Source organism: Macaca thibetana, chromosome 1 (genome assembly GCF_024542745.1).
Source record: "Macaca thibetana thibetana isolate TM-01 chromosome 1, ASM2454274v1, whole genome shotgun sequence".
NCBI classification, from domain to species: Eukaryota; Metazoa; Chordata; class Mammalia; order Primates; family Cercopithecidae; genus Macaca; species Macaca thibetana.
This window is the reverse complement of record NC_065578.1, coordinates 195296386-195310808: the sequence shown is the minus strand read 5'-3', so window position 1 is coordinate 195310808 and position 14423 is coordinate 195296386. Positions and strand designations below refer to the sequence as shown.

The 14423-nt window shown below is 41.0% G+C and overlaps 1 protein-coding gene across 7 annotated transcripts in view; it reads right to left on the bottom strand.

The window, feature by feature from the left end:
• ADCY10 (adenylate cyclase 10) overlaps positions 1-14423 on the bottom strand; it is a 103981-nt gene that overhangs the window by 50656 nt on the left and 38902 nt on the right. For all 7 annotated transcript variants that reach the window (XM_050768171.1, XM_050768181.1, XM_050768219.1 and 4 more), the window contains 5 exons: positions 12751-12806; positions 7879-8032; positions 5336-5528; positions 4268-4354; positions 342-616 (listed from right to left, as the gene is read on the bottom strand). In XM_050768171.1, coding sequence (XP_050624128.1) covers positions 342-616; positions 4268-4354; positions 5336-5528; positions 7879-8032; positions 12751-12806 — 765 coding nt within the window. The remainder of the gene's footprint in view (positions 1-341; positions 617-4267; positions 4355-5335; positions 5529-7878; positions 8033-12750; positions 12807-14423) is intronic.

Below are 14423 nucleotides of genomic sequence, written 5' to 3'. Positions count from 1 at the left end.
CAACACTGTGAGACCCCATCTCTACAGAAATAAAAAATTTACCAGGGGTATACACCTGTAGTTCTGGCTACTCAGAAAGCTGAGGCAGGAGGATGGCTTGAGCCCAGGAGGTCAAGGCTGCAGTGACCCATGATGGCACCACTACACTCCAGCCTGGGTGACAGAGTGAGACCCTGTCGCAAAAGGAAACAAAAAAAAGAAAAGAAAAAATTTTTTAAAGGTGGGGCCAGGAAAGATACTGAAATAGGCACATCAAAACACATACTAAGAAATCTGATGAAGTCTGGACCGAGGGAATGAATGCAGATGTCAAGAGTTCAGAATAGAAAGAGGTTACTTACAAGTCCAGTTCTTTGGGGATGCAGCTCACATTGAGGTCAAGACAGATCTTGTTGGTGATGTCGTTAGGCTGTACTGCACCAACGGTGATGTAGGTGGTGTTCCTGTTCTTCATTATGGCACTGGCAGCTGCACAGGGAATGTCAACGAAGGGACACAGGGACATAATGATGAAGATAGGAAGAGTCCGGATAAGCTTCTCCATAAATCTCCAGGAGGTCAAATCCACAAACTGGGCCTCATGAATGATAAAAATAATCCATTCCTCTTTCACTGTCTGGAAAAGATACAGAAAGAGAAAGAGAAACACTATAGGATGTCAGGTTTTTTTACATATGTATGGGTATGCATATGTATCCATTGAGTTTCCGGGTTTGCTTATGATGCAGCGAAAGAACTAAGTTCAAATTTTTCTTTCCAGTAACTTTGTATTATTTTTTGTTCCATTAACTTAGAATTTGTGGCTATTTGGACAGAGCTGGCTGGAATGGACTCTTCGTCAAATCTTTGTGTAAAGATAGTGCAGGCTGGGCGCGGTGGCTCAAGCCTGTAATCCCAGCACTTTGGGAGGCCGAGACGGGCGGATCATGAGGTCAGGAGATCGAGACCATCCTGGCTAACACGGTGAAACCCTGTCTCTACTAAAAAATACAAAAACTAGCCAGGCGAGGTGGCGGGTGCCTGTAGTCCCAGCTACTCGGGAGGCTGAGGCAGGAGAATGGCGTGAACCCAGGAGGTGGAGCTTGCAGTGAGCTGAGATCTTGCCACTGCACTCCAGCCTGGGTGGCAGAGCGAGACTCTGTCTCAAAAAAAAAAAAAAAAAAAAAAAGATAGTGCAAATTTGGAGGATAGATGGAGTTTTAGGGGTACCCACAAAAGCCAACTGAAGTGCCCATTACATAAAAATAACTGGTTTGTTAATTATGAGTCATTTTAATCTATTGAACAATAAAATTCTCCTGGGGAAATCTACTTGACATTTATTCAACCAACGTATATTCAGCACATGCTTACTGAGCACCCCCTGGGCTAGGTGTTAAACAAAACTAGTCCTCGCCCTGCTGGCAGCTGATGCTATTCTAGTTTGAAATGTGGTATGTGTTACACTTAAAAAACAGATCATGTGTCCCTTTTCTCACATAGACTACCCTTCCCTAAGTAATCTGAATTATTTATTCACTCATTAAGCATTTATTGTGCGTCTATGAGGGTCAGGTGCTGTTCTAGGTACTGGGAATACAGTCTCAAACAAAATATGGAGCCTACGTTTTAGTGTCAACCACTTATGTAACAGGCTCTGCCTCACCACTGTGTAAGGTGTCACAATGGAGAAAACTCACTCCCCAATCTCACTGCTCCAGACTGCTAATGGCTGCTTTTTGTGTCCCTCTGAGAAGAGACTGAGTTAACCCATTCTTTCTCTTTGTGCTTGACAGTCATTACAAAGTGTTACAACCTGCCTTGTTCACATATACATAAGTCTACTCCTGCAGCCCCATTCTGTCACCAGATACTTAGCCCTTTGCCTAGCCCTGAGAACAGTTTAATGAGGAGGTAAGCACTACATTGTTTTGATTTTGACTGGTATCTTTAAAAAGATGGGGAGATAGAAACATAAGTTTTAATCTTAGGATAGCCTTGTTAATGAATTATTCATAAATTGAAGAGAACAAAGCAGGAACAAAAGAGCATGAATTCAATAATAAAACATTGGCCTGGTTTCTTCCAATTTAAAATGAGGATTGGGTTCTCTCTAATGTGAAAAAAATGTCAACACTTACATTGTACTTACTATGTTCCAAGTACTGCAGGATACTCTTTACATAATTAACTCATTTAATCCTCACAACATCCACATACAGTGGCACTATTGAATCTATTTACTGAGAAAATTTGGGCACAGAGAGGTTAAGTAACTTGCCCAGGGTCACACAGATAGTTAATGGTCCAAAGACTTGTCAGTACACAATCAAACACAGCTTTGGTAGCAGTTTCCAAACAAGATTCTGCTTCAGTACCAACTGAAAAGTTTTACAACAAAAGTAAACAACTAAATAGATTCCGAGGCCCAATCCACATCCTACTTTTTCAATCTTTAGAGTTAGAAGTCACAAATCCATATTTTTAAAGGAGCTTCTTGTAAATACTTGTGATGCAAACAGTCTAAAGCCTGACATTTAGAAACTACTGATATTGTCTTGCCTATGACCCGAAGTGAAGAAGAAGAAAGCTGTATTATAAATGTGATATAATGCCATAAACTTATATCGATCATTTATTATGTACAATTATGAGGCACATTGCTCATCAATAGTGACACAGAAATGTTAAGAGACTCTCTGTTCTTAAGAAGCTCACAGGCTGGGTGCGGTGGCTCACACATGTAATCCCAGCACTTTGGGAGGCTGAGGTGGGGATCATGAGGTCAGGAGTTTGAGAACAGCCTGGCCAATATACTGAAACCCCATTTCTACTAAAAATACAAAAATTAGCTGGGTGTGGTGGTGCGTGCCTGTAGTCCTAGCTAGTTGGGAGGCTGAGGCAGGAGAATCGCTCGAACCTCAGAAGCGGAGGCTGCAGTGAGCTGAGACCGCACCATTGCACTCCAGCCTGGGTGACAGAGCAAGACTATGTCACAAAAAAAAGGGCTCACGATCTCCTGAGGGAGAGAGAAACAGATATATAAGCAATGAATGGCAATATACCGTAATAGTATAGAATGTATAGTATAACTAGAAATGTGTTCAAAGCCTTACAGAAGCCTGGTGGAAGAAGAGTTAGTCATGTCTAGTGATCTGGGGAAGTTCTCACCAAAGAGGTGACATTGAAAGATGAGCACCATTTCTCTAGGTTAAAAAGAAATCTTTTGGCTTTTATCTTGTTACCACTGGGACTTATTTCGAGGGTATAAAGTATGGGTTGGTGTGATTTGCATATACTCTGAGAATTATATGAAGGATGAATTGAAGCAGAGAGGTGTGAAGCACAGAGTTTTTTGGAAATCTATGGAAATAGTCCAGGAAAAGATGATAAGAGCCTGGAACTATGGCAATAGGAAGGGAGGACAAGGAGATTCCAGAGACTCTCTAAGGTAAAAATAGTAGGACTTGGCCGTGAGTAAATGTGGGAATGTGGGTGACAAAGAAGGTAAGGATAACTTTAAATGATACAGAATGGCATAATTTGCTACTAATGAAATCAAGGATCAGGGTCAGGATGAGGAAGAAAGGGCACTATAGTAAAAAAATGAATTTGGCATTAGACACTCAACTCAGCATGAGTCACTACATCCAAGTGGAATATCTAGAAGGTTCTTAGGAATATGGTTTTAGTGTTTATAAGAGAGGTGGGGACTGAAATATAAATTTGGTGATCCATATATAGCAGACAGTCATGATATTACGGGGAGAGAGCGAGCTAACTCTTGTTGAGTGTTTCTTATGAAAGAGGCACTGTTCTAAGGGTTTCTACATATAATCTAGTCATTTAAACTTACATCTCAGTGAGCTAGGTACTATTATTTTCCTCCATTTGATAGATGATAAAGCAGAAACGTAGAGAGGGTAAGTCACTGCTTGAGGTTGCTCAGGTAGCAAGTGATAGGCCTGGGGGTTCAAATCTCAGTGGTCTGACTACAGAGTCTGCATATGTAACCACTTTGGTACATTATATGTCAACAAAGCATGAAAAAAGGAGGGCTGAGAGAGGCCAGACTCCTAGGAGTGATGTTAAGGGACTCTTTTCAAGGCATCTAAATTCTAAGCAGACCTTTAGCTTGAGGTTTGGAAGGATGGAGGAGAATGAAGTACTTTAGGATAAAGCCTTCATATACTGCAAAAACCTCTTGCCAATGCAGTCAAACCACCTGGCTTCGTGGTGATTTGCCCAGTTTTCTTCCCCCAACTTCTTGACCCACAGATGCTCTTACCTGCTCCAAGATCTTCATAAACAATACTTCCAATTGGTTTTGCTTTTTCAAGGTGCTCATCCTGGAAATCTCCCGAGAAACAGGAAACTGTACAAAGAATTATGAGAATATGAAGCATGGGAAAATAGCAAAGGGAACTACTGGCTGTGCGACTTTGGGCAAAACACTTAACTATTCTGTGTCTTAAAATCCTCATGTGTTAGATAAGTGGTGTCAACCTTTTTGGCCCCAGGGACCAGTTTTGTGGAAAACAGTTTTTCCATGAACTGGGGCAGGGGGGATGATTTTGAGATGATTCAGGTGCATTATATTTATTGTGCACTTTACTTCTATTATTATTACACTGTAATATATGATGAAATAATTATACAACTTACTGTAATGTAGATAGAATCAGTGGGAGCCCTGAGCTTGTTTCCTTGCAACTCGATGGTCCCATATGGGGGTGATGGGAGACAGTGACAGATCATCAGGCATTAGATTCTCATAAGGAGCATGCAGCCTAGATCGCTTGCATGCACAGTTCACAATAGGGTTCATGCTCCTATGGGAATCTAATGCTGCTGCTGATCTGACAAGAGGAGGAGCTTAGGTGATAATGTGAGCAACGGGGAGTGGCTATAAATAGAGATGAAGCTTCACTTGCTCACCCACTGGTTACCTCCTGCTGTGTGGTCTGGTTTCTAACAGGCCATGGACTAGTACCAGGGGTTGGGGACCCCCGTGTTAGATAATTCAGGAAAAGACAGGGCACAGTCTCTGCACTGGCATCACTTGTAGGAACAGAGAGACTTTGTGTCCCAGAGTAGCTAGCATAGCTATGATAGAAAGGTAAGAAAAAATGAGTCAGCAGGTGGTCGTTTGGATTTTTTTGAGTATGGTATTTCAATATACCTCTAATATGTGAAGAATGTGGATGCACATCCAAAGAGGATTGGGAGCCATTTACTCAGCATCTAGATACTCCAGAAATACAGACCAAAGAGATGCTGAGTCACAATGCACCAGAGAGGAGTTGCTGTGCCTGCCCATGGTTATTCGTGCAGAAGTATAATACTAGCTAGTTACCTGAACATGGAAAATGTCATTAAGAAGACAGTAGAACTTTTCATCCAACAGTGTCATGACTTTATTTTGAAGGTTGGTCTGTCGTTCTTTATAATGTTTACAAGTGTCCAGGCCTAGGACATTGACCATGAGCATCTGGATGGTATAGAAGGTTTGATGGAAGCTGATCTTAGTTAATGAAATGGCAATGACCCTGTTTGTGAGAAAATCAAGAATCAGAAGAGAGTTTTTAAATATATATTTTTGAAAATAATAAAGGTTAAAGGAAAGTTCTGTCGTCTCATATTCAGCTATAATGATGGAGATTTTCCAACCTATCTGGCAATTGTTCTTTATTGCTGCTTCTGATATATATACTCCCTCATTCTCCTGTTCCTAAGCCCTGATTAATTTAACCTAGCTAATTCTCTCCTTTCTAGTCCTACTGCCACCCTATACTACCACAATAGCAAGCCACTCTGACTGGGAGCTTCCATTGCCTAACAGCATGAACCGAGGCCTCCTTTATGTGACACACAAGACTTTCCAGAGCCTCATTCTATCCCTTCTTGCCACTCTCTGCCGAGCAATCTACCCTTCACAACAGCAAACAGGTGAGAGTTCCCTGCACACCCAGAGCTGTTTCTCCTCTCCATGCTTTTGCTTATGCTGTCTCCTCAGCCCAGAGTGCTATCACTTCTCATTGCCCCTCATTTGATGTTCATCTTAAGTCTCAGCTCAGGTGTAGCCTCCTGGAAACTGTCATCAGTGTCCCAAGGTTGGCTACATATCCTTTCTTCTCTGAACTTCCACAATTCTCTCTTGCATGTCTCTATCATTGCCCTCACTACATTCAACTTTTAATGTTATCTGATATGGTTTGGCTCTGTGTCCTCACCCAAATCTCATCCCGAATTGTAATCCCCGAGTGTCAGGAGACAGACCTGTTGGGAAGGGATTGGATCATGAGGGTGGTTCCCCCCATGCTGTTCTCATGATAGTGAGGGAGTTCTCATGAGATTTGATGGTTTAAAAGTTTGGCACTTCCTCCTTTGCTCACTCTCTCCTGCTGCCATGTAAGACACGCTTTGCTTCCCCTTTGCCTTCTGTCATGATTCTAATTTTCCTGAGGCCTCCCCAGCCATGTGGAACTGTGAGTCAATTAAACCTCTTTTCTTTATAAATTGCCCAGTCTCAGGTAGTTCTTTATAGCAGCGTGAAAACGGACTAACACATTATCTCTCTCCTCCTCTTCTGTGAGAGCTCCTTGAGGGCAGAGAGCAGACTTTATTGATATTCAGGGCTTTGGCATTTGTTGACACATGTCCCCACAAAATTCGTATGTTAAATTCTTAGCCTCTAGGACCTCAAAGTGTGACCTTATTTGAAAAGAGAGTCGTTGCAGATACAATTAGTTAAGATGAGATCATCCTGGAGTAGGGTGGGCCTCTAATCCAGTATGACTGATGCCCTTATAAAAAGGTGAAATTTGGACACAAACAACACACGGGGAGAATGCCATGTGAAATGAAGGCAGAGATTAGGGTGATGCTTCTACAAGCCATCTTTGAAACACCAAAGATTGCCAGCAACCATCAGAAGCTAGCAGGTGGGCATGAAACAGATTCTTCCTCATGGTCCAGAGAAGAAAAGATGCCTTGATCTCAAACTCCTACTCCTGAGAACTATGAGACTAATTTCTGTTGTAAGCCACCCATTTGTAGCACTTTTTTTACAGAGGCCCTGGCTAATGAATACAGCACTTAGTAGTTCCTGAACATAGTAGGAATTCAATAAATGATTGAATACGTGAATAAACAAATGTCTTCTGACTGTTGTGAATTATCCCTTCAGCAATGGTAAAGATATTTTAAAACTGGCCTTTCTCAGGCCTAACTTTAATGTGGGATAGAGATATAGTTAAGAATATTATAAGATTAACAAGCATTTTCCCCTCATACTGTTTAGGTTAGCTGGGGAAAGGATATGAGACACCGTAATTATTGTCCTGGTCATTGCTACTGTTGTTGAATACCATACTATCTACTTCCATGAGGAAGTAGAATGGATTGTCCCAGAGATAGCCCTCATGATATTCCTTATATGAAAATAAATAAACAACATGAGATAAATATATTAGATCTGTCTTCCAGGGAAAAATCCAAAGACCTCTCATTCTCTATCCCCAGTCTCAGGACTAAACGGTTTGAACTAGTGATTCCCTGTCAGCTAGCTGGATAAACTTACGTGTTTGTTCTGCAGACCAAATCTAGCCTTGATCTCAACATATATGCCAATTGTCTGAATATTGGGATTACTTAGGAAACTTTAAATAACCAAGCCCTACCTGGCATTAAATCAGGATATCCATGGGTCAGCCCAGTTTCTCTTTTTCTTAGCTCTGTATGTTTATTGTTAGTTATCTATTTAGCACGAGTGTCATGGCATCCAATCATTGTAGGTTATGGATAATTTACATAAGGCAAGTTATAGGAAGGAGAGAAGCATCAAAATAAATCAGGATTCTATGGGTTCACACAGAACAATCATTCCAAGACACTCACCTGTGGTTCTCACCTCGGGCCAGGTACTCAATTTTCGTAAGTATCTGGCTTTTTCCATATCCCGGTAATCCCTCATACATTAAGACCTGGCTGCTGTTAGACATCAAAAATTTCTTCATAATACACATGAAGTAGTTGATCTCTTTATTACGTCCTGTTATTTTTAGTTTTAAAAGAGAGCAAACTCAATCAGCATAAAATAGTCTAGAGATATAAAAAGGCACATAGAAACATTCCTTCTAAAAATATCCTTGGGCCAGGCGCAGTGGCTTACACCTGTAATCCCAGCACTTTGGGAGGCCGAGGCGGGCGGATCATCTGAGGTGAGGAGTTCGTGACCAGCCTGGCCAACATTATGAAACCCTGTCTCTACTTAAAAAAAAAAAAAAAAAAAAAAAAATTAGCCAGACGTGGTGGCAGGTGCCTGTAGTCCCAGCTACTCAGGAGACTGAGGCAGGAGAATCGCTTGAACCCAGGAGGCGGAGGTTGCAGTGAGCTGGGATGGCGCCATTGCATTCCAGTCTGGGCGACAAGCAAAACTCGATCTCAAAAAAAAAAAAAAAAAAAAACCAACTTGGAATTTCTCCATGGCATTGTTCACAGACTTTCTTCAAGCCTTATGCACTTTTTAAGCTAACCATGTAGTTTTGCAGTTTTATTTGATTAGAAGCTGTGAAAGAAAGTATTCTTATAACGCTCATTATAATGTTTAATTATAGTGTAGGAAACTGAGATGTGCTTAGATTACACAATCAGGAATTAAGCCAAGGCTGTCTAACCCTAAAGCTTGTTTGTTGTTGTTGTTGTTTGTTTGTTTTCAACACACTAGAAGTAATCTGTAGACTATTGCATTAGGAAATAAATTTATCAAAGTTAGGTTTCCTACATTAAACAATTATGGATAAAATATTTTTATTTCTGATTCTGTGATAAAGGAAACTTGCCCTCTGTAAATGAAAATTATACTTAATTCAGGGCTACAAAAAGCATTACCAGGGATGAAATTCAATTTGCCTTCAGAAATCATGTACAGATTATTTCTATCATAAGAGCAACTTAAATTCTTAGTGAAAATAAATTGTAGGTTTTTTCTGATTATAAAACTAACATATGCTTACTGTAGAAAATATGGAAAACTTGGAAAAGGAAAAGAAAAAAATAAAAATCACCTTGGGTTACAACCCTTATTTTTCTTGTGTGTTTTTAAATACTGTAACAACCCTGGCTGAAATCTGAAACTCTGCTCACAGTCTTTGAAATCTGGGTGTACAGGAAGGAGTTGGAAGAATTGTAATTTCTAAGCAGTGAACAATTTCTGTCAAAAAAGGTGGAGACTCATTGAGAACCAACTATTCCTTCTTTGCTGGGCAGATGAATGTGGAGGCCCATTTTGTTATTCATTGATAGAACAAATAAATATCCAGGTATTATCTAATGTCTTTGTTGAAGGACCATTAATCCAAGTGTAGATATTTAATAAAAGGAAGCTAAGTGCTTTGCTTGGTAATATAAATTTCTGAGTATGGCTTAGTGAGAACTACTCAGCAGACCGTATTGCTTCTTTTGGGTGAAATATTCCCTTTCCGAAAATGCATTTGAACCTCAATTTTGTGAGATGTTTTGTGTTTTTCTTTGGCCTGAATGAAGCTCACATAGGAACTCAGAAGATGAGGCTTAAAAGTCTGCATAGCTGCACACACATATATACACATGTATACATAAGTAACAAACCTGCACGTTGTGCACATGTGCCCTAGAACTTAAAGTATAATAATAAAAATAAATAAAAATAAAAAAATAAAGTTTCCTAAGGAAGCTTAAAAAAAAAAAAAAAAAAAGGCTGCAGAGCTGACTCTTCCAGCTCCCTGTGTTCTATTCATACAGAACACCTACAGGTAGAGCCTTATGGATTATCTTTAGCTGGATTCTCAAATGAGGTGGTCTCCTTCACTTGAAATGCCTGCACCTTGTTTCTGTCTAAGCAAAGCCTCAATATCGGGGACTGTTGTCTGCAGTTTTTACCCTAAAAAGCCACTATTTATTTATTATAGTTTTGTTGTCAACCATGTTGTTGCAATTGCATTTATAGCAGCTCTTGTAAAAGAAGGGCATTTCCCATGCTGCTAGCCTCTGACAATCTGTGTTTAGTTATAGCTTGAAGGAAAGGTATGTGGGCCTGATCTTTCTGTCATACTGGTGGAATCAGGGCAAAAAGCCAACTACATCAGACTGAGAAATATACACATAGGCTGCACACAGTTGCTCACACCTGTAATCCCAGCACTTTGGGAGGCCAAGGCGGGCAGATCACGAGATCAGTTCAAGACCAGCCTGGCCAATATGGTGAAACCCCGTCTCTACTAAAAATACAAAAAGTAGCTGGGTGCGGTGGTGCGCACCTGTAATCCCAGCTACTTGGGAGGCTGAGGCAGAAGAATCGCCTGAACTCAGGAGGCAGAGGTTGCAGTGAGCTGAGATCACACCACTGCCTCCAACCTGGGCAAGAGAGTGAGACTCTGTCTCAAAAAAACAAAAAAAGAAATATACACATAATGTGTTCTAATGTGACTGTCATGTTGGGTCTGCAGTCTTATAGAAAGAAGGTTAGGATTCTGTTGCTGTCAGTTATTAAAATAAGTATATCCTAGGATGACAAGCAAGGCCTCAGAGGAGGGCGAGAGTGGGTATTCCTTCTCTCTAGCTTCCGGAGTTTTGGAATCTGGACTTAAATGAAGTGATTGGCTTGAAGACCCTGAAAACTACCTGAAAGCAGTGAAAGTGAGGCATTTCTCCTGGCCCAAGTGTTTTTTGCAGTTCTGGAACTGTTGCCCTCCTTCAGGCTCTGCTGACACCAAGATTGTGGCCTGATATTTCTCCAAAGTGTGAGACAGAGCCGTCTCTTAATTGCCTTAACACAGTTAAGACCAAGATTTAACTTATGATAAGACTTTCGGGGATGTTTGTGTCTGACAGAAGGAAATTACAAGTGCTACTCGAAGTGGCTGCCTTCAGAATCCACAGGCCAATCTTCGTTGGGTCTCTTCTCTCATAGGTATATCCCTGCCTCATTTTAGGTCTACTCCAGTCTAATCTCGAATTATCTTTTGTACAATAAGGGCCCTATCACCAGGAATCACAAAAATATCACTTCCAAATGGGTTGTAGACTTAAATATAAAAGGTAAAAACAAAATTTCTGAAAAAAATGCTAGAAAAATATCTCCGTGATTTTTGGGTAATGAAAGGTATCTCATGTAGTATACAGAAGCACTAACTATAAAAGACAGGTAAATTTGATTACATTAAAATTAAGAATTCTGCATATTAAATGCATAACAGAGTAAAAAGGCAAGTACAGAGTGGGAAAAGTGATATACAGTACAAACAAATGACAAAGGACCCATTTCTAGAATGTGTAAATAATTCCAAAAGATAATCAAAATACAACCCAGTTGAAAAGTAGGTGAAAAATTGTACAAGTACTTTAAAAAAATGTCTGGGCTGGGCACAGTGGCTCACGCCTGTAATCCCAGCACTTTGGGAGGCTGGGGTGGGCGGATCACTTGAAGCTAGGAGTTCAAGACCAGTCTGGCCAATATGGTGAAACCCTATCTCCACTAAAATACAAAAATTAACTGGGCATGGTGGCGGGCACCTGTAATCCCAGCTACTCAGGAGGCTGAGACATGAGAATCACTTGAACCCAGGAGGTAGAGGTTGTAGTGAGCCAAGATTGCTCCATTGTACTCCAGCCTGGGCAACAGAGTGAGATTCTGTCTCAAAATAAATAAATAAATCAGTCCAAATGGTCAAAAAACTTATGAAAAAGGAGCTCAACCACATCAGGGAAATACAAATGGAAACCATAACAAGATACCACTATATACCCAACAGAATTATTGAAAGGATAAAGATTAATTAAACTAAGTTGTTGCCAAAGATGAAGAACAACTGGAACTCTCTTAACATACTCGATCAGAATAGAAAGAAATACAACCATTTTGGAAAACTACTTGGCATCATCTACCAAAATTGCACCCTTTGTCCCAACAATTTCAGTCCTACATTTTACATTGTACTCAACAGAAATGCATACATGCGTTCACCAAAAGACTGTGTAAGAATGTTTGTAGCAATATTATTCATAAGAACCAAAAACTGGAAATAACCCAAATGTTGTACAGTAACAGAATGGGTAAATTGTTGTATATGTATAAAAATGGAATACTACATAGTAATGACAGAGAATGAATTACAGCTACACCCAACAATATGGATGAATTATACAACACACCATTGAGTAAGAGAAAGTATATATAAGGCATATATAATTATGCAATGTATGATTCCATCTGTATCAATTTTTTAAACAGGGGAAAGGAAGTAGGAAAGAGCAATCCTGGTGTATTGCTATTTTTCTATTTCTTTCTTTTTTTTTTTTTTTGAGACAGAGTCTTGCTCTGTCGCCCAGGCTGGAGTGGAGTGGCCGGATCTCAGCTCACTGCAAGCTCCGCCTCCGGGGTTTACGCCATTCTCCTGCCTCAGCCTCCCGAGTAGCTGGGACTAGAGGCGCCCGCCACCTCGCCCGGCTAGTTTTTTGTATTTTTTTTTAGTAGAGACGGGGTTTCACCGTGTTACCCAGGATGGTCTCGATCTCCTGACCTCGTAATCCGCCCGTCTCGGCCTCCCAAAGTACTGGGATTACAGGCTTGAGCCACCGCGCCCGGCCTATTTTTCTATTTCTTAACTTGAACGATGATTATATTTTCACTTTGTGATAATTCATTAAGTTGCACACTTATCATTGATGTATTTTCCTGCATGTTTTGTTATAGTTCAATAAAGAAGTTTAAAATCAAGGCCTACTACCTACCCAGCAAAGGGTAATCCTCCTTTCTGTTGCAGATGAGGCACGCCATACCAAACATGCTGAAGAGAAGGAAAAAAAAAAAAAAAAAAAACAGATGTTAGATTCAAAACAGGGAAATATTGAGAGCAAGAGTGACTAGTTCTTAGTCCCCAGAAAGTTTCCTTCTCAATTGCTAACATGAGTCTATCCCCTGACTCAAGGGTTGCAAATGCCAAGAGAAGGAGAAAGGAGAAGGTCTTACTTGATATTGGAGAATCCAAAGAATTCAGGAAGCATCTGTTTCCATAGCACCTGGCACATTGTTCAATAAATGCTTGTTGAGTCTGCACTGGTAGAGGAAACCCCTTTCTAAGGAGATCAGACACCTGATATACGGCCCAATAGACTTCAATGTGGTGCAGAGTCACACATTGTGCAAAAATTCCACCAATTGCTTAAACAATAATAGCGCACCTTTTTTTAAGCACATGCTATGTGTCTGGTGCAGTTCCAAGTGCTTTACATGCATCATTTTCTTTAATCCTGACAAAAACATTGCTCAGAAGTACTACTTGGCTGGGAGCAGTGGCTCACGCCTGTAATCCCAGCACTTTGGGAGGCCGACGCGGGCAGATCACAAGGTCAGGAGATCGAGATCATCCTGGCTAACACGGTGAAACCCCGTCTCTGCCAAAAATACAAAGTGAAATTAACCGGGCATGGTGGCAGGCGCCTGTAGTCCCAGCTCCTCGGGGAGGCTGAGGCAGGAGAACGGCGTGAACCTGGGAGGCAGAGCTTGCAGTGAGCCGAGATCGCGCCACTGCACTCCAGCCTGGGTGACCGAGCGAGACTCCGTCTAAAAAAAAAGAAAGAAAAAAGCACTACTGGCCAGACGCAGTGGCTCCATTGACTCCATTGCACACTTGTAATCCCAGCACTTTGGGAGGCTGAAGCAGCTGAATCATCTGACGTCAGGAGTTTGAGACCAGCCTGACCAACATGGTGAAACTCTGCCTCTACTAAAAATACAAAAATTAGCTGGACGTGGTGGCATGCGCCTGTCATTCCAGCTACTCTGGAGGCTGAGGCAGGAGAATCGCTTGAATCCAGGAGACGGAGGTTGTAGTGAGCCAAGATCATGCCATTGCATTCCATCCTGGTCAACAAGAGCAAAGTTCCATCTCAAAAAAAAAAAAAAAGAAAGAAAAAAAAAGTAGTATGACTATTATGTTCATTTCGCCAGTGAGGAAATTCAGGCACAAGACCCCACAGCAGGTAGTAACACAGGATACTGACAGTGTCCCAGCATAGGCCAGGGTGCATATGTTTCCTCACTCCGTAACAGTATCTCTTGAAGAAGCCTTTTACTCAAAATGGATTATGCCCTTCTCTGAACTACAATACTACTTTGTTATGCCTCTCTTATAGCATATATCAAAGGTTCCCATGTAACGTACAGCTAAGTTTGTGTATGTTGGTCTTCCCCACTTTATTGTGAATTTTCTAGGCAGGAACTGGGTCCTGTTCATATGTGTATGTGTATTTCTACACTCTTTTATCTACAGAGATGGTACAGAAAAATCATGAAGAGTGCAGGCTTTGGGATAAGATAGTCCTGGGTTTGCATAGTAAACTGACTGCATTAATGGCCCCAGTACTTGTATCTATGCCCTTTGCCGTGTAACTTGGCAGAGTCC